The sequence below is a fragment of the Astatotilapia calliptera genome, chromosome 20 (genome assembly GCF_900246225.1).
Source record: "Astatotilapia calliptera chromosome 20, fAstCal1.2, whole genome shotgun sequence".
NCBI classification, from domain to species: Eukaryota; Metazoa; Chordata; class Actinopteri; order Cichliformes; family Cichlidae; genus Astatotilapia; species Astatotilapia calliptera.
Genome location: NC_039321.1, coordinates 10,417,198 through 10,438,135, shown reverse-complemented (window position 1 = coordinate 10,438,135; position 20,938 = coordinate 10,417,198). Strand labels below are relative to the sequence as shown.

The following is a 20,938-nucleotide window of genomic DNA, read 5'->3' as shown; positions in this document are numbered from 1 at the left end:
TTTGTAACCTACATCAACAATTATATTAAGATAAATTACACAATCACAACTACAACAGAAGACGTACCTTCGTGGAAATGCTTGGAGCAGACTAACATGTGAGCTGGAGTGTTCTGAAACGTTATATTTGCTCTGCAATCCAGGCCATCCGTCGGCTCTTTGTTACTTCGGAAACATGGCTTAACCCTTGTGTGGTGTTCATAGTTTTGTTACTCAGCCAGTGTTCATGGGTCTGGTGGACCCGCCAGAGTTTTGGCTTTCCAAATTAACACTATCAAACAATTTTATGTTAAATTACTCAACAGATGTTTACTTCATCCCAATTACAAGCCATATGAACAGCAAACATGGTTATTTTTTTCCCTTTACCTTTGTTAGATCACATTTATGAATTAATGTGCTTCTCGTTTTTTGTTTCTTTTTATAAAATGTTATAAAAAAAATAAATCAGTTATAATCAAGTGGAGTGAGTGGAAAGACACAACACATTTACACGTGAAGCAATATGTTTCACAACTAAATGGGATCAGCTGCTCATCAATGGTGACATTAGGCCCAGGGTTGTAAAACAGGGGAGGTGGTGCACACACTTATCCCACACTGTCCTGATGGCAGCTAGCTTGTCTCTCTGCCGTCGAGCTGGTCTGTCGTCTCGGTTAAAAACAGATAATCCTGGAAATTTTGTGGAAGTTTTCCAGAGACATTGATGCACGGAAAGGTTCGTGCCGGTTTCTGAATCCCACAGGGATTCGGTGGATTCCCCTTTGGACCTGAAAACTCCTGCAAGGATAAAAACCCCAAAGTAGGCCTTTGGGGTTCTTAGATGAATTTGGTCCATCTCCTTCCACCTCTCTCCAAAAAAACACCTTCCTTCTAGATTACTGCAATCCAGAATAATTTTCTGGATGGGATCTGGGATGAAAAGCTCAAATGAAGACTTGATGTCCTGCACATGAGTAACTGTCAGCCGTGTTGGCCCTGGCTTATCACAGTAACAGCTCTGCAGGGTGGCTCATTTCTTGGGCAAGAAGACCATTCAATTTCACCAGTTATTGACATCCATATTTCTTCACTTGCTGTCTGGTGGGCTTGTTCTGGTCCTGGAGCTGGCTGCAGATGGGGTGCTCGTCTTCGTTTTGTTACTAAATGGTGATCAACCTCGTCCTCTTCTTCAAAGTCACTGTCAGACTCTGAATTTTCAGAAATGTGAAATATTCTGAAACCTCTTTGTCAACATCATCATCCGAAGCCTCTCTCTTTTCCAAAATCAATTGGATGGCCCTCGCAGCAGATAATCTTTTGCCATCTTGATCAGTTGTGATAAAGAACCACACTGGCAAAGTCTTATTTATAGTATTATGCCCCTAATTTGCAGGTGGGACAGGGTATGAGAAAATAAAATTTGGATCCCTCAAGAAAGAGGGTAAAATGTGTGGGAATGTCAGAGCAGACGGTGTCGATAGTTGAATTTTCAACAATGTTGCAACTTTGTGCGGGAGCAGGAGGGGAAGAAAACACTATCAGCAGCACCAGAAAGGAGGAGGACAGAGTGTGGGAACACAGGACCTGCGCTTTCAACACTTTTATTAGACCTGGGTCCAGTGGACCCGAACACCTTGTATGTAATGTAAATGCGTGGGGGGAGGTACAGTATGAGGTCATTGAAAATTAGTCCAGATTTATGTTCTTCACAGAAAATAAGCCAAAGCCAATTAATTTCAGGTTGAAAAAATAATTAATTGTTTAATTTTTCTTTTGAAAAAAACTGAAAACGGGTCTCACAGACCGAACACCATACAAGGGTTAAACAATTTCTCTTCCACGACGTAATCCGATAAAAACCGATCTCTTTACCGTCGGCTTCCCGTGGCTGTCATGCGACCGGCTATTGCAGTTAATAATACAACAAATTCTTGCCATTTTTTGTGTTTCTTTTTATCGCTGTGTGACTGTTTTCATGTGAAAGCCTGCATGCGCTAGTACCACTTGCCACTCGTTCCCAGAATCCTTTGCGCTTTTACCCCTGAATGACGTCACATTTTCAATGTTTGTTCATAGATGTCAAACATGGGGCCCGAGGATCAAAAGACTTCAATGTGGCCACTGGACATGACATCAATTTTGGACTTAACATAACAAAGTGTGGGGTTTTTTGTTGTTGTTTTGGTTTGGTTTTTCCAATATGTACTATAGAAATATGCTATAAAATAACAACAAATGTTCACACTGAGCTAACATAACTTTTTTCCGTAAGTTTACACACATATTTATCAAATTGAAGCCCAACAGGAAAAGCTGTAAAAACTTGTGAAACAGCTAAAAGTTCAAAATCTTTGGGCTCCAACACAATTTCCAGTTTTCCGATCTTTTATGTCCAGTGTCCTCACCAACCCGGTAAAAATGGTGTTATGATAGCGGTTCAGGTAAGGACCATGCACAGCCTTCTTCCAGGTTGGGTTGCGCATGCGCAGTCGGTAAACATCGGGACTCCATTCCAGGCTGTCAGTGAGGGTTCCCCGAGCCTCGCATCCTGTGCGGCTGCATCCTTTAACAGCTGTCTACTCTTAACTTTACCTGCGTAACAAACAAAAACAACTTGACCATGAGCGGAGACCACGGACGCGGAGACTCCCAGGTAGCTTTTGGCCGATAATTAGTGTCTTCTGTACAGTTTTGGATCAATTCTCTCAGCAATAACAGACATAACACAAGTATTAACCATCAGGATATGAAATGAGCGCAAATTAACGTTAGCTGTCGCTGCAAGTTAGGCTGCTCTGTTTATTTTAGGAGAAAACTTTTACATTTTTGTGCTCTCTCGGGTCTTTGTGGTGCAGAAATACGCACATTCCTAGGCTCAGCGTATATTCCTATTGAAACTTGAATAAGCGAGCTTACCGGCGTTTTTAAAATTGAAATATTAAAAACATTTTTTCACAATTTTCAGGTCAATTCCGGATCTAAAGGAAGCGGTAGGACCTCTAATGAGGATTTTCTTGTTCATTCTGACTCTTGATTTCCAGCTGGAATCTGTCTACTGTTAGTTTTTTTAAAGGACAGAAATGGCGTCCCAGAGACTAAGTCCCTTCTCCTCCACTCTCTTGCGGCTATTGTTCAAAAAGAGGGTCTGAAATGCACCCTTGCCAGTCTCGTTTTTTTAATCTGACGGGGTATTCCGAAAGGGCCTGGCGTCGTGTAAATTTTGCATGCTTTAGACTGGCGATACGTGCGTGGAATCGCAGCGAATTTTGGAGCCGAAAGTGGCCGAATTGGGGCTGAGGACTTAGTCTCTGCGCCATTTTCTTTTTCTGTATGAAGCAGGCAGGGCGCCGAGCACAGAGCCAACTGTCTGCCGTGATATGGAGGCGAGAGCTGGGAGCTTATCGCCTCTCCCTGCCCCTATCTCACCACCACCTGTGCTCTGCCTCCATCCTTCCTTAAGAGATATTTATCTGCACTGTTAACGAGGAATACTCACACCAAACTTCAAGCCCTCTCACACACTGAAAAAAGTTGCACGGCATTATTAAAAACATCCACATTTTTTTATTTTTTTGGCACAAATTATACTTAAATTACACTTAAGTTGGGAGCAGCCTTTTTTGTTTAAATGCTTTATTTGATGCAAAGCAAAGCTGTCTGAGGGAAATTAGTTTCTTATTAAAATGTGGTATATATTACAAAAGCTGATTATGTGGTTATTAAACTGCCATGACAACAGAGAGTCACAAGGTGATGATCAGACTGTTTCAGGTCTACCTTTGGGGGGATTTTACTCAGCAGGAAGCATTTTAATATTAGGAGAACATGCAGAATCATTACGGGCTAGTCGTTTGGCTGGCAGCAGGAGTGTATGAAAACAAAATTGATCTATGTGGAAAATACCAGTGGAGGAATGATGTTTTGCTGGGTGGGTATGAAACATACTTAGCCCCCCCCCCCCCCCCAGTCCTCACCAGCCAAGTTCTTCTTTTGGAGATTTGTGTCTCTTATTGTCTCATTGCAATTATCTCTGCATGCATTAAGAGATTTTTGTTTTGTGTGTTTGCATGTTTGTTGACAAAGTGTTTCTCCGAGATTTGGAACCAGAAGTAAGGGAACGGACGTTTGTTGCACAGTTCGTCCTTAAGATGTCACTTCTCAGTAGATTTGTTGCAGCTTTACCAAGGCATGTACATTCAGCTGCCGCTTTATTAGGTACACTTTGCGCAGGCTGTGGCCTGCCTTCAGAGCTACTTTAATTTCTAGTGGTATAGATTCAACGACGTGCTGGAAACGTTCCTCAGAGAGTTTGGCCCATGTCGACATGATGGCATCATAGATGCTGGAGATTTGTAAGTTGCATATCCATCCAGCCATGCATCCCATAGTGTGCTCTTTTGACTTGTGATCTGGTGATTGTGGTGAGCCTGTGCAAATTTTAGCCTGTTCTTAGCTGACAGGAGTGGCACCCAGTGTGGTCTTCTGCTGCTGAGAGATGCTCTTCTGCACATTTTGGTTGTAACAATTGGTTATTTGACTTACTGTTCCTTTCCTATAGGCACTTTGGCCATTCTACTCTGATCTGTGGCATCAACAAGACGATTTCTCCCAGATAACTGCCGCTCTCTGTAAATATTTTTGGACCATTCTCTGTAAACCTAGAGATGGTTGTATGGGAAGATCCCAGTAAATCAGCAGTTTCTGAAATGTCTGGGATATCTGGCACCATCAACCACACCACATCAAAAATCACTTCACCTTTCCTCACCTTTTTGATGCTGCCTGAATACATAATAAATGCTTTCATGTGAATGGCTGATTGGATATTTGCATTAACAAGCAATTGAATAAGTGTACCTAATAAAGTGTTGGTAAGTGAATGTTGCCTTGGAGGTGACACATCCTGACAAATCATGCAAATTTCAAACAGCTAATTGTGAAAGAATCATTTAAAAAGTTTTTGTTCTGATATCTTTAAATGCTTCTCAACAAGTTGATTTCTCCCTTGTACTGTAGACACACACAAACATAAAGACAAGCACAAAGACAAGGAACACAGACACAAAGATCACAAAAAAGACAAGGAGCGAGAGAAATTCAAGCACAGCAACAGGTAAGATGTCTGTTTCTTTGTCTCAGTTATTTGGTGATCTGCTAAACATCATTCACACCTGCCTTTATGTTTGGCTGTTCCCTTACTCTCTTGAAATAATCGGTTTTCAGAGTTAAGTCTTTGTAATGGTATGTATTCACTTTTGCGGTGTTATGGGAACATTTTAAATGAGGAGGATCCTGACAAAATCCAAATTTCATTTTGTCAGTATCAAACACAGTAATATGAAAGACTCAATAAGTGACTGCTGATTTAACTAAAATAAATACAGCAACGTCAAATTAAGTTTCTTAATGAAATCTTTCAATCTTGGAACCATTGTGGATTTGTTATGGTTTCTTTTTGTGTGTCATAAGTAGCTGTCATTACTTTGTCCGTTATTGTTGACAGCCCGCGTCTCTGTCTTTGTGTGATTAAAAACGATAAGCGTACGTTGCCGGTGGTTGTTTTTTTGGGTTTTTTTGTGATGGCATCTTCTGTGTCTGCACATCCAGACCTCGTCTGACCTTTTACGCTTGATCTCTGCCTTTTGTGTCTTCTGTGTTCTAGTGAGCATAAGGAGCACTCTGAGAAGAAACACAGAGACAAAGACAAAGAGCGACTGAAGCACAGCGACAGCAGCTCAGACAAACACAGACAAAAACACAAAGACAGGGACAAAGACAAGAGGAGAGAAGAGAAGGTTTGTTTATGGGTCGTCGGTATGCTTTTAAATGAAAAGCTTTATATGTGTTTGGAGTAAAGATTGTGAGTCGTTATTTTTTGTGACAAATTGTTTTTGGTCCTGTTTTTTTTAACGTTTCTAAAATCCTCCAGAGAGATTGGCCTCATTAGGAACAAACACTGACAAGCAACCAGAGCCCCTCTGGTTTTCAGTTAACTCTGACTATATGCTAAAGTTTAAAATTAGTTTTTAAAGTTGGCAAAGGTGTGGCATACGTTTTAACATGGTTTTCTATATTTTCTCATTTCTCAGATTCAATCATCTCATTTAGAGAAGCCTAAAAGGGAGAAGGAAAATGGATATGTGAGGTAAACATGATCGCTTTGTTGCAGCTACAGACTCTGCACAAGTCCTGAAGCACATTTCATTTCTTTATCTATTACTTCTAGTGGTAAAATGCTCTTGAACAACAGTTCTCCATTATATCCGAAGGTTTTTCAAAGTTTTACTTTGAACATTGGCTGATTTTTTGTTTTTGTTTTGTGTTTTTACTTATTTTCAGTCCAGTCCTTGTACCTGACCATTTTCAGAGGAATGTTTTTTTTGTTTGTTTTTTTAAGACACTTAACACTGATGTATGCATGATTCAAGCATAAAAATGGCACTTGCCAAAATTGATAAAATTATGAACACAGTAACGTGACAGATTTTGATTGAACCTGGAATATCATTTGAAAAGTGTCTGGCAAATCCTTTATTTTTCAGCTTGCTATTTATTCCAAAACACACTACTAATATAGTTGAAAGAAAAAAAATAGAAAATGCAGAAAGAAACACGGTCAGTCATGGATTAGCCAACATCCAACGAAGAGCTTTGAATGTCCTTCTAGAAGCCTGGAGAACGATTCCTGAAGATTTAAAGAAATTACAGGCTTGCCTAAGAGACTTTATAAATGTGGTCATACCAAATATTGACTTTCATTTTAGAATTGCACAAACTCTGTTTTTGACTTATAGTCTGCAGTGTCATTTGTGCCTGCACGTTTCAGTCCATCACTGCACCCATTTCCTGTTTTTCTAGCAAAATAACAAGAAATGACAGATGGCTAAAGACCTTTGCAGTTATCATGCAGTAAAAGTACTCATGAATCAGCTGTTATTTGCTTTTAAAATAATTATACTAAAGAGCAGTTATTGCTTTGTTGTCATTTACTAAAATGCTGTTCAATGTCTTTGACGTGCCAATTAGAGACAGGAGCCCTGCTGGCATTAAGAGTGAACCTGAGGAAGACAATGGCTTCTACCCCTCACCCCAACACAACAAGAGCTCCAGACAAGAGTATGATGATGAAGAGTAGGTGTCATTCAAATGAATCCAATACGCTTGTAGTTGCAGTTCAGCTTTGGTTGTTCATGTAGTGGTGTAATTTTCTACAGATATGAATACAAGCCCAAAAAAGTCAAGTTGGAACACGACAAAAAGGCCAAAAAGAGGAAACATGAGTACGACGAAGACGAGGAAGATGAGGTTTATTACATGTTAATACACTGTAATGACAAAAATATTTTCCGGGTTGGGGCATCTGCTGTGTATCTCCTTGTAGATCTATTTAATTGAATCCATTTTTTAGGGTATAAAGCACAAAAAGAAGATAAAAGACAAAAAAGGAACAGACGGGAAGAAAGTGAAAAAAGAAGAAGAAGAGAAGTGGAAATGGTGAGTTAATTATAGACACAAATTGATCTTTTCCTCAGGAAATTACAAACCACTTATTTAGATAAAGTGCAGTTTTTTCTCTCTCATCGGTTGTGTTGTGTTGTTGTTTGTCATGATTAGGTGGGAGGAGGAAAGATATACCGACGGCTCCAAATGGCGCTTCCTGGAACATAAAGGTCCAGTGTTTGCGCCTCCATACGAACCCTTGCCAGGCAAAGTTAAATTTTACTATGGTGGTGAGTCAGTTTGTATTAAAGAAAACTTATTTTTGTGTACTTATTATTATCTTTTATTAAAATAATGTAATTTCCTGTATTTGTAGGTAAGCCTATGAAGCTGAGTGCTCCTGCTGAAGAGGTTGCAACATTTTTTGCCAAAATGTTGGATCATGAGTATACCACGAAGGACATCTTTAGGAAGAACTTCTTTAAAGACTGGAGGAAGGTGAGGAAAATGGACATGGCTCTGCAGATAGTGTGAATTTCCAAGTATTTAAATGGGGCTTCACATGTCTTCTGTTTTATTTTAGGAAATGACATCAGAGGAGAAGTCTGTGATTACTGACCTGAATAAATGTGACTTCAGTGAGATGAGCGAGTACTTCAAGGCCCAGTCAGAAGCTCGGAAACAGATGTCTAAAGAGGAGAAACAGGTATTGCAGTTAGGTGCACTCTTCCAACCTCGAGAACTCTGGGATTTCTCAATATATCTTCATACATCTTGTAGAAAATCAAAGAGGAAAATGAACGGCTCCTTCAGGAGTATGGTTTCTGCATCATGGACAACCACAAGGAGAGGATCGGAAATTTCCGCATCGAGCCGCCGGGCCTTTTCCGAGGACGGGGGGACCATCCAAAGATGGGCATGCTGAAGCGGCGCATCAGACCCGAAGACATCATTATTAACTGTAGCAAGTAGGAAATCTCTTTGTCACCGTTATCGCCACCTCAGCTGCCCATATCTTTAACCGTTCCTGTTTCAGAGGCGAAGCATAGCAGAAACATAAAATCTGGACACAAGTTGTTGTTATCGTGTTTGGTTATGAGATTTACCACAAGGTGGCCCTGTAAAACCATTTTAGGTGAGGACATGTGAAAGATGATGAGACTGTTGTTGTTAAAGGGATAAAATAAGAGGATGTGTGCATGTGAAAGGATATAATAAGCAGCAACTGATGAGGCTTTGAGTATTGATGAAGTGTTTGGTCAGGAGGTCACAGGCATTTACCCCACACCGATCACCTTGTTTTACCACCTGTCTGCCTTGTTTTCTGTTAATCTGTGCTTCTGTCTTTTGATTTTGTGATTACCGTATTTATTTACAGACTGTGGAAATGATGTTGTTTTTGCTTTGGAGGCGGGATGTGTGGGAGAGTTTATGGGAAAGCTAAATTGTAGCGGTCAGTTGCCATCAAAGAAAAAACACTGGGTAAAAGATTGTACGTGCTGCCTGTCGCATATACAGTATGGCAGATGTATCACTGACACACACATGCGCTTCTGGCACCATGTCAAAGGTGGTCTTCCTGTCAGTGTAAACTGTATCTGTGCAAACAATAACACAAGCCAGGGAGGACATGTTCACCCCCGCATACTGGAAGGTGGGATTTTATGTTCTCTTTGCACTATTGTCTCATAGCTGTGGTGTTTACACTGCAGAAAAAAGATCAGTTATTTAATTTTTGGTACCTCTGAGGAACGCTTTTAAATCAGCACAAAGCTCCACCGTGGGAACAGCTCCAAACATAGATCAGTGGAAATGTGCCAGCATGTTTTGCACCTGTTTGGTAACTCTGGCTCTTTTTATGTAGGGACTCCAAGCACCCCAAACCTCCCCCAGGGACAAAATGGAAGGAGGTTCGACATGACAACAAAGTAACCTGGTTAGCATCTTGGACAGAGAACATCCAGGGCTCCATCAAGTACATCATGTTAAACCCGAGCTCCAGGATCAAGGTACCCGCGCTCTCGCCGCCTTTTCCCCCAGTAACCTTTTTTTTCTACCATTTTCCCAATGATGGGACGTACGTGTGTGTGTGTGTGTGTGTGTGTGTGTGTGTGTGTGTGTGTGTGTGTGTGTGTGTGTGTGTGTGTGTGTGTGTGTGTGTGTGTGTGCAGGGGGAGAAGGACTGGCAGAAATATGAAACTGCCCGGCGTTTAAAGAAGTGTGTGGATCGCATCCGTGCTCAGTACAGAGAGGACTGGAAGTCAAAAGAGATGAGGATCAGACAGAGAGCTGTGGCGCTGTACTTCATAGACAAGGTAAATAAGAATACAATAAAATTATGGTGACTGCACCAAGTGATAAAATAGATAAAGTAGATTATAGACAAGAACGTACAGCAGCTTTGATTTAAGTAGTAGAAGTAGAACTAGTGGAAGTAGTAGGTTGAAAAGGGAAATCGCTGTAAAGTGACGTGAACTATTGTAGATAATTCAGCTGAATTTTCACATCTCATGCATTCCCTATGCCTCCAAGCACTACGTTCTCATTTCCGTCCATCATCCCTTTAATGTGTTGTCCTCCACAGCTGTCAGTCACTCACCAGTTCCTATTCCGAGCTGAACATATTCCAGGCCACCATAAGGCCATTGCTGACTCCTCGTCTCATCTCTCACTCCAGACATCCAGGGCCGTGGGCCCACGTGCAGAGGCAGTCCTGATGTCTGTGCTTGAGATATAAACCCCACCAAATTAGAATGAATTTCCTTCCAACTTCAATCTACTTTTCACTTTTTCAACATTGCTTCTTTGGCTAGTTCCCTATCATACGTCATATCATCTCCATCTATAAAAATCCCAGCAATTAAATCTTATCTTAGACGGCTTCCCCTCTTCTTCCTCCCTCTTTGGCTGGGGTCAGTGTCACTACTGGTAGCATGAGGCAACACCTGCACCCTACAGAGGTTTCACAGGTAGTCCAGCTCCTCCAGGATGGCACATCAATACGTGTCATTACCAGAAGGTTTGCTGACCGTAGAAAGTCCTTAACCCATCAGTAGGACCAGTATCTGCTCCTTTGTGCAAGGGGCAGGGTGAGCTGGGCTCTGTGCTCACTGCATGAAACTGTGGAGCCTGATTGGCATTTGCCATAGAAGACCAGCATCTTTGTGGTTTTTGGGATGTCTTTAAATTCAGCCCTCTGTAGGCTGAAAATGTTAATTTCCATCAAACAATGTGGTATCCTTTCATTTCTAACACATTACCCAGTCTGTGTCAGCAAATGACATTTACTGTCACACAAATCATAGGTCCTTCTTTACTTCCACTGGTAAACTAAGTCTAAGATTTCTTAACAAGTCATGCTGTTCAGAGTCACATGGGTGACATGGAGTTTATCCCAACTGTCACTGGGCCGGGGGCGGGTTACATGCCGAACAGCTCAGCAGTTCATCACAGGGCCTACATAAATCCTGACCAAATGTTCTGCTCTGAAGTTTTGCTTATGTTTGTGATGTTTGGTGTTTTTCTCATAGCTGGCTCTGAGGGCAGGTAACGAAAAGGAGGAAGGCGAGACGGCGGACACCGTTGGCTGCTGCTCGCTGCGAGTGGAACACATCAAACTGTACCCCAAGCTGGACGACCAGGAGTACGTTGTGGAGTTTGACTTTTTAGGAAAAGACTCCATCCGCTACTACAACAAAATACCCGTGGAGAAGAGGGTAAGGAAGGAAATGAGAAGGGGAGGAGTTAATGAGGGAAGAAAGAGGTGCTGTGGCAGATATTGGTTGTGTAATGACAGATGTGGAATTTAGTGTTGATGAGATAAAAATGTTCTAATCTATGGAGGATGTTTGTACAGGCAGGTGATCAGAAAGAAATAGTTTTCCGTCAGCTCTGCCTCACAGGGTGGTCTGTTTCCTGCCATTAACAGAGTGTACAAACGACACACACACACACACACACACACACACACGCGCGTTTTTAATTGCAAATTCTTCAGCACGTCTGGGTCCTGTCTGTTTGGCTGCATTTCCTCTGAAGTACCAGTTAAAAAGCACTCACACAAAGCACACTAACCTGCAGTCTATAAACCACCTGCACTTGTCATCATGGGCACAAATAAACCCACACCCTCTGCTGGTAACAATGTGTCAGTGCATCCATGGCCACAGTTTTAAGAGTTAAATGTAAGTGACTGATTTGAGGCTGAGTACATCTTCGTTCTTGTTTCCTGTCAGGTCTTTAAAAACCTCCAGTTGTTCCTGGAAAACAAACAGCCTGAAGACGACCTCTTTGACAGACTGAATGTGAGAAACACACAAGAATACCTGCCTTCACGTTAACTGTTTACTTTAACTACTTTGTATAATTCTGATTCACCTGCCCTCCTTAACTGTTGTTCCCTCTTCTTTTCTGTGTTTCCTGCAGACATCTATTCTAAATAAGCACCTACAGGAGCTGATGGATGGACTTACAGCCAAAGTTTTCCGTACCTATAACGCCTCCATCACCCTGCAACAGCAGCTCAAGGAGCTGACCTGTTGTGAGTGAAAATGGTTTCATGTAGTCTTATAGCAACTCATTGTCATCATTAAATAAGTTAGTGCTAGTCTCAATTCATTAGGTACTCTTTGCTACTCTCAGGTTTGGCCTTCACAACTGCCTTAATTCTTCATGATATAGATTCAACAAGGTGCTGGAAACATTCCTCAGAGATTTTGGTCCACATTCATATGACGGCATCAGTTGTTGCAGATTTGTCAGCCACACATCCATAACTCAAATCTCCCATTCTACCTCATTCCAAAGTTTCTCTATTGGTTTGAGATCTGGTGACTGTGGAGGTTGTTTGAGTACAGTGAACTTCTTGTTATGTTCAAGAAACCAGACTGAGATGATGTGAGCTTTGTGGCATGGTGTTTTATCCTGACAGGAGCGGGGTTAGATGGATTCAGCAACAATACTCAGGCAGGCTCAGCTGGTATTAAGGGGCCCGAAGTCTGCCAAGAAAGCATATCCCACAACATTACACCAGCAGCAGCAGTCTGAACTATTATAAGACAGGATGAATCAGTGTTTTCATGTACATCAAATTCTGACTCTACAGAATGAACTCAAATCTCATCAGATGAGCCAATCTTCTGTTGTGCAGTTTGGGTGAGCTCGTGCAAATTGTAGACTCATGTTCGTGTTCTTTGCTGACTGATGTGGCACCGGTGTCATCTTCTGCTGCTGTAGCCCGTCTTCTTCAGTGTTAAATGTGTTGTGCTTTTAGAGGTGCTCTTCTGCATACCTTGGGTATAACAATTGGTTCTTTAACTTTTACTGTTTCCTTCCTGTCAGCTCGAAGCATTCAGATTATTCTTCTCTGATTTCTGACATGAACAAGGCATTTTTTCCTAGAGAAGTGCTGCTCACTGGATATTTTTTCTTTTTTATACAGTTCTCTGTACCATTAGAGATAGTTGTATGGGAAAATCCCAGCAAATCAGCTGTTTCTCAGATACTCAGACCAGCCTGGCACCAACCAGCACGCCAGGTTCAAAGACATTTAAATCACTTTTCTTTCTCGTTCTGACGCTCACTTTGAACTTGACCGTGTCTGCATTCCTAAATGTACTGAGCTGCTGCCATGGCTTATTAGATATTTGCAAGCAGCTGAACAAGTTTGCATAATAAAGTGACCTGGGAGTGTATGTGAAGCTGTAACTGGTGGCTTCTGTGCTGTGTTGTGACCAGTGACTGTAGAAGTGATTTTGTTTTCTACAGTCACTGTTTGTGACACCTGGACTCTGGAGTTTATATTCATGACAGTGCAGGTATTAAAGTATTGTTTCCACCATGTAAACAAAAGTACTGACTCCTGCTCCTCTCACACAGGTAACTTTAAGCCTGTACTTTTAAGCTGTATACCAGTCTACTTGTACTGTACAGACAGATGTCATTATACGCGTGTCTGTTCATTAAACCTGGGAGAGCAACAGCGCAGAGGAAAGGTGAAAAAGGAAGAAGGAATGACTAATAATAACTGTTCACATGAGCATTGTACACTTAATGCCTTTTTGGGCCTTTCCATTCAAAAATAACTACTTTATTACATTATGTGATAGAATTATAGTAACAGCAGGTTAGCAGCAATTTAGCAAATTGGCTAAACCCTTTACACAGCAAAGTTTGGGTCATTTTAAATTTAAATCAGTCTAAACTTTTCCTCTTATGTTGTTTTTGGATCAACAGCTGATGACAGCATCCCAGCAAAGATCCTATCGTACAACCGAGCCAACCGGGCCGTGGCCATTCTTTGCAACCACCAGAGAGCTCCGCCCAAAACATTTGAGAAGTCCATGCAAAATCTTCAGAACAAGGTAAACGTCTGTGTTACGATTGTTTCTGGTTTTGTTATTCCTCCATTAGAATTTGTTCTCAGTAAACAGGCATTTTTTTTGTACCCATTAAAGGTAAAGCTATCCACTCTTTTGGTGGTGCAGCTTTTAGACTTCACTCTGTGTGCATTTGTTGTGATTGTAGATCGATGAGAAACAAAATCAACTATCAGCAGCCAGGAAGCAGCTGAAGGCTGCCAAAGCTGATCACAAGGCTTCCCATGATGACAAGAGCAAAAAGTAAGAAAACATTAGCACCGCTAATGAGTACAAGAGAGTTTGATCAATTACTTAATTACTTAAACATCTTTGCTCCTCAGCAACGAAGTTTAAATGGTGTCCAGGGCATTTAAAGTCTGTCGTTATAATTCCTCGTCTCTCTCTGTCTCCCCGCCTTCGTACACCCCCGTCTTTGTTTTCCTTTGCATCTTGTGTATCTGTCTTCTTCCTTCTCTCTGCCCTGTGTTTGTTTTTCTTTGTAAGGGCTGTGGAGATGAAGCGTAAAGCTGTACAGAGGATAGAGGAGCAGCTGATGAAACTCCAGGTGCAAGCCACAGACAGAGAGGAGAACAAACAAATTGCTCTGGGAACCTCCAAGCTTAATTACCTGGATCCACGCATCTCTGTGGCATGGTATTTATTGTGCACAGAAGACATTCTGTATCTGCGTTTATTAGCTGTTAATTATTATTTAATCAGAGCATCTTTTTTTTTTTTGTTTGTTTGTTTGTTTGTTTGTTGTTTTATACTATGACTTTATGAGCAACCCCCCTACTGATAAATAGGCAGGCAGCCTCTGGGTGGGTGGGTATGTGCAGTCCATACCTACCCTTGGTGACAGAAAGGCAGGAAATGCTTTTGCATTGTAGGAAAAGGAGCAGCTCAAGCAAAAAAGCTAACTGCTGCAAAAGGAAAATAAGAGGAAGAAAAGCGTGTGAGCGTGAGGAACAATGGGGTTTGTTTCTGAAAGCTAGGGAGCGTCGCAAAACAGCCCTCCTTCCTCCATGTGGGAAGGCAATGAGGTGCTGTCTGTGGGTGAATGGAGGGACTTGGCCATAGAGAGGGGGAACATGGCGGTCCGCCCTCCTTAACCGATGCCCCACAGCTATTTATGGAGAACCTCCTCCTCAAGCACAATGGATACAGGAATCCTCCGTGATTTTCTTGGTTGTAGGGCGTAAGGGATGGGGATCCTAATAAAGGGTGGTGCATGGGAACATGGTGTAAACTATGGTATTTGTGAGTAATGGTATGGTGAAGGTACACTGGCTTAACGGCTAGGAAATTAAAATTTTAGCTAGTTAATCATGGTTTCTCTCATTTTATTATATCTCAGTAACAGCTTTAGCTTTTGGATGACTTAACCAGGAAAGTCTTTATTGAGTCTTTATCTACAAATTTCAAAATTAACTGTCAACAAAATGATAAATCTGAAGCAAGGACTCAGAAGTTGAGCACAAAGATCAAAAACTTTAAACATTAAAAGCAGCAGCAGCAATTAAACAGAAACTGACTTTCACTAATGTTAACTGAGGGTCCAAATAATACACAAGACCCTTGAGACCATAACATAAACAGTACCGCGCTGCAGAAGAAGTATAAATACTTAATATACATCGTAATATTTATTAAGTAATCTTTGTCAAAGCTGTCTAATCAAAAGTGTTTCATTCTGTCTTTATTCTTCTTCTACTCCATTCTTGCCACATTTTATGCTTTTAACTTTGCCCTCAACAGTCACATAAAGCTGTGTGAAGTGTGATTGTTAGTTTGTTAGAGTATTGGATCCACATGGTAAGGTTTAACCTTCAATTATAAACCGTAATTGTTTTTTATGTAAAAACTACAAAATCAGAAGCTGTGTGTTTGTTTTTATGTATTAGAAATAATATGAGAGCATAACGATTGACTGTCAAACTGTCCACTGTGTACCTTTCACCCCAACACAGCCGGGATAGACTCCAGCCTCCCTGCGACCCTGAATTGAATAAACAGATTTAAAAAAGGATGGATAAATATGTTTTATGTCCTGCCACAGGCAGCAGGCTTGTAAAATCTTGTGTGTCAATTAAGTACCTTTGTTCCAGACGTCTCAGATCACAATGATGTGAAAAAGAAAGCTTTCAAAAACTCGACCCCAACAACCGCTTTTAGCAGCAATAACTTAAAGTAATTGTTCTCTGTAAGACTCGTTCACATTGTTGTGAAGAAACTTTGTCACACATTTCTTTACAGCTTTAGTTTTGCTTTAGTTCATTGAGGTTTGTGGGCATCTGCACAGCTCTCTTAAGGGCCTACCACATTTCATTCGGCTCGAGGTCTGGACTTTGACTGGCCTGTTGCAACACCTCGACTCTTATTTTTTGTAGATTTGCTGCTGTGCTTGGAATTGCGATTGCCCATACTTGTGCTGAGCTTTAGCTGTTGGACAGATGGCCTGACATCTCCCTCAAGAATACTTGAGTTCCCAGGTCAAAACAAGCCCAAATCATCACCCCTCCACCACCGTGCTTGACAGTTGGTATAAGGTGTTTCTACTGATAAGTTTGTGGTAGAAAAAGAAGCCTACACGAGGGCCGTGTAACCAGAGTGAATCATTTTTTTTACCATCACCAGTAGTTCAGTGTTCTGTGAATGTGTGCATAAAACCTTTCTTAGAAAACAGAAACTAATTTTCTGTTTGCAGCTGATTTGCTCTCTAATATTCTTCTTAGACTTTCCTGTTCAGTGAGTCACATGGACACTTTCATGCCACATTGTTTAGATTGCCTGCAAACCAAGGACAAACGGCCCAGTCAGTCTCCAAGCCAAAGACGATGTGATGTCCTACTGATATCCAACAAACTGCTGCAAATTTACCAGTACTGTAACAAAAAATAAAATCCAGTATTAGTATTGACGTGACAGCAGACTTTCACTGCATGCTTTTTGTGGCCAAGTTATAACAATATGTAGAGAATATATGAAAAATTAAGTCAAATCTCTTAATCTTGAAATCGTTCATATTGTGTTTTATTGTTTTTGTCAAATGAAACACTCAAAAAGCAAAAGAGAGAGCGAGGGGATCTGAAACCGTAATTATACAGAAGCGTAAGAAAACTGCAGTTAACGGAAGCTCGCAAGACCTGACAGCAGCCATCAGCTGAAACAAAACCACTCTTTTATCAACCTATTTGTCGAACTGCCACTGTTGCATTTCACACAGTATTTCTTTTTTCATTCTGTCTTGTCTTTCCTCCAATCCCAGGTGCAAGAAGTTCGGTATTCCCATTGAGAAAATCTACAACAAAACCCAGAGAGAGAAGTTCGCCTGGGCGATCGACATGGCCGATAAAGACTATGAGTTTTAAACCTATTTAATGTTTTACCTTTTATACCCATGCCTTTGATATGAAAATGGTTTGCAGGAGATGTCAAAATGTTTCCACTGTGTTGCTGCTGCAGGGCAGTGAAGGAGGAAGGTAAGCCTCTGCTCGAGAGCCGATCGCAGGTGAATAATTGTGCTGTACATAAGGATTAGCTATGTATAGGAAAATAACTCCTTAACCATTTGACCAAGCTGCCGAAGGGCATCTCTCTCTTACAAAACTACAGTATTGCGTATGTAGCTGCAGCTATCTGCCTGTGACCCAGCAGCGACGGACGCATTAGTATTATCTTTTGTGAGATAAAATGTATTGAAATTTGTAAGCCATCAGATTTATTGAGAAATAAATCTATATTGTCATAGAATAATGAATTAAACAAATGTTTGTATGGGAGACTGTGAGACGCAACACGAGAGAGAGGTGATGTGATGACTTTTCATTTGTGTAATTTTAGTGTGAAAGATGAAATGAAATGACAGACTGGTGACAGTGTGAAGATCAGAAAACCCCCAGCACTATGCTCGCACAACTATTAGCGCACAGAATGTCGTCCTTTTTTCCATCACCTCTCTGAGTTTGCTGTTTCTTTCAGGGATGTACATATACTTTTGTCTGTTTTTTGTTTTGTTTTGTTCTTTTAGTGACTGATTCAGTATTTTTTAAAATGTGTGCTGTAAGCATTATAACAGAAGGCTTTTCATTGCTCAAATGCAACTTTTGCGTGTTCGTTTCCTCAGTTTTACGATGAACTCTGTGTAATATGGATCTTGGTTACTTGAAGCAGCTGAAAGGCAGTGTATGTACTGTATGCCAGAGCTAAAAAAAAATAAAAAATAAATACAGGATAGCTCCTCCTGACAAAAGGGGGGTGGATTTTTGCCAAATAAGATCTCAAAAGTCTGTCATTGTAACGTGCTGTTTTTGTATTGCTCTGATAAAGCAGAACGTGTCTTTGAATTCATTTGCAAATGTGAATGGATATTCTAACTTTTGTCATTAATATTTCTTGCTATATGATCTTGTACCACACAATCGCAATCCTGGTTAGTTGAATGCTTGTTTTGAGCTTTGTAGGTTTCAGAATAAAACATCAGACTTGTCTTTTTCGTCTTTTTGTTGCCAGCTTTGATTAGTTTTCAAGTGGGCATTAAAAATAAGCTCATTGTCTGATTACACATGTCTGTGTAATCATTGTCTGATTCCTGATGTGGAGGGAATCAACAGGAATCAGTCAACAACTTATGTTTTAAAATGTACAATTATAATGGAAAAAATAACTAAAAAAAAATAAAAGTTTATTTAAGGCTATGTTTAGGAGACACAGTAAGCTCTGTGTTCAGGAAAGGTCTGGGTCTTTAAGAGGCCGATACCATTCCGCTTCAACTGCTCGTTGTGCCGTTATTTGCAGTCAGAACAGCAGGGTCAAACCGGAAGTGCCATGATTGACTACAAATTAAGTGCATGTCTTTGTCAAAACGTTTGCCCTCAAAAAGAGTTTTGCAGATGTTGGATTTAGAACGCAAATCAGGTAACGATGCTTTACCTCGCAGCAATTAGCAGCCATATACACATATTTTAGCTGAATATTGTAATACAGGGCTACTGACTGACTTTTAGAGATGGCAAATCAGGTCAAAACAACAACCCTTAGTCCTTGGGTTTATAAAACATGGACATTAAAGGCAGCGGGAGAAATTTAATGTCACAATTCTGTTGAGCAAATACAAAAAATATCGGGGTGTTGATAATACTGTACACTGAAGAATAATTAGGGAAACAGGCGTCAGTGGTTTCTTTGAAGGACATAAATCAGTCTGATTAAGTTATCTACCTGAAATGTAAGTGACCTTAAAGTGTAGTTATTGGTTTTATTTAGTCACTTTTTCCCACTAATAAGTGTGACTATCAGAGAAACAAACTGTCTGATGTCTCTGCTTCTCCACATCTACATACAAAGAAATCCAAGGTAAACAACAAGAAGAAAGAATGTTTCAAAATGATGCAGTAAGAAAAATTACAAGCATATAATTAGATGGTATCAGTAATAAATGGCTTGGATGTAAACTTAACATACAAGTGATAAATACCTGTTTAAAACTATAGACTGTATACAAAGATGGACATAACCACTATGACATCAACCTTGGCTTTGGAATTTTGGATTTTAACTAAAAAAAATAAATTGCCCCACTGAAGTTTGTTATGAGGGCTGAAACTGTCCAAACAGACAGAAACTGTCCAAATTGTATTTTGCAAACGTTATTTTGTAAATATACTTTTTGTGTTGTGACGCTGAACATTTTACCATAAGAGTGTATGGAATCGGACTCCATTTAGGAGCCATCTTCAAGTGACAACTACTTGTTTTTTAATTTTAATTATGTTGCACCAATTCACAACATCAGCCACCTCATGTTGTTTTGTATAGGAGAGTAAAGGCCCTACAACATTAGAAACGCTCCCCAACAATCAGAGGCTCTCCCCTATGAGCCCTGTCATATCTTGAAAATATGACAGGGTCACCATTTCCTTCAAGGAACCTCAAGGAGCGGCAGTTTTTTCTGCTTCCTCATTCAACTGTGGATGTTGCTTCCTATTTAAAACCAGTATTACAACATGCTTCACCGTCACCACAGATGATAAAGCAACTGCATAAACAGAACACCAAAAGTACACACGCTCGCCAACACTCATGGTGATGCCTCTGTTTATTTGAAATAAAGCACAACTACTTTGATAATAAACATTGATAATGATAATAAACATGCATATGTTAAATGTGTGAAAGATATGTGAAGTGTTATGTATCTGTTTTTCATACAGCTGTTGTGAATAGGGCGACCAGATCGCTATAAAATAAATGCAGACTAAACACAGTTTGTGCGAAATGCTAGCTCATAAGGAGGTCGAGTTATTGTTGAGGTTTTCGCTATATTAATGTAGTCATTACTTTACAATACAAAGCACCTTGAGGTAACTGTTTTTGTGATCTGGCACTATATAAATAAAAGTGGATTGAACTGGCATTAGGATAACCTTTTTCTGACTATATTAAAAAGTTTTTGCAAAAGCCAGAAATGTGCATGAACCAGTCAAAATGTGTAACATTGTCTCAAGATGTAGGACAGTGGGGCAAGGAATAAAACAAAAAACAAAAACAAAAAACGAATAAATTAAACTCGCTGTCCCACATAAAGAGGGACATCAGGTCGCCCTAATTAAGAAACGGGCGCGTTACACGAAATTAATCTTTTTTTAAACTACATTCTCAACCTCTTTACGCGACGCGATTACTTCTTTTATTGTGAAAAGCCGCGACGGAAGCCTCGTGACAGACTCCGGGTCGCTTGACGTGCCAGAGAGGGCCTGCGCTGGCTTGATCCGAGAGCAGACAAACTTGCGTAGTCTTACCACGGGCTTCGGTGTCTGTCTGCCTCTCTCTCTATGGACGGCCAGAGGCGAGAAGAGGAAACGGGAATTGTTGTTGTCCGGACCGCAGCGCCTTATGAGAGCCCGGCGATGATTTAATCACGGAAAACCTGAGTGTGGGTGGGAAAAAAAAGAAGGAGAAAAGACGCGAGGAGAGAGGAGCAGCCAGCCGTTGGAGATGTGCGGTCGGGCCGAGATTGCGGCGGTAGGTAGTTCCAGCACGGCAGCCCCTCTCCGACGTGTTGTTTTCCCAGTTAATTTTTCTTCGCACGGAAAAGGAAAAGGAGGAGTAGGAATGAATAGAACAGCTACTGCTACCTCAGCCCCCTGTTTTTTTTA

The 20,938-nt window shown here is 40.8% G+C and overlaps 2 protein-coding genes across 2 annotated transcripts in view; both read left to right on the top strand.

Moving 5' to 3' along the window:
* Positions 1-2,456: 2,456 nt before the first annotated feature.
* top1b (DNA topoisomerase Ib) lies at positions 2,457-18,271 on the top strand. The gene is made up of 21 exons (XM_026154477.1): positions 2,457-2,635; positions 2,948-2,972; positions 4,999-5,095; positions 5,645-5,777; positions 6,072-6,127; positions 7,009-7,113; positions 7,197-7,287; positions 7,391-7,476; positions 7,597-7,712; positions 7,799-7,920; positions 8,006-8,128; positions 8,203-8,390; positions 9,287-9,431; positions 9,594-9,737; positions 10,953-11,138; positions 11,658-11,726; positions 11,848-11,962; positions 13,657-13,784; positions 13,948-14,042; positions 14,286-14,435; positions 17,050-18,271. The coding sequence occupies exons 1-21, from the start codon at positions 2,603-2,605 to the stop codon at positions 17,150-17,152; spliced, it is 2,310 nt and encodes a 769-aa protein (XP_026010262.1). The 5' UTR covers positions 2,457-2,602; the 3' UTR covers positions 17,153-18,271.
* A 2,229-nt stretch (positions 18,272-20,500) lies between these two features.
* Positions 20,501-20,938, top strand: part of plcg1 (phospholipase C, gamma 1) — a 28,089-nt gene continuing 27,651 nt past the window's right edge. The window contains exon 1 of the mRNA XM_026153710.1: positions 20,501-20,804. The gene's annotated coding sequence lies outside the window, so the exon portion shown is untranslated. The remainder of the gene's footprint in view (positions 20,805-20,938) is intronic.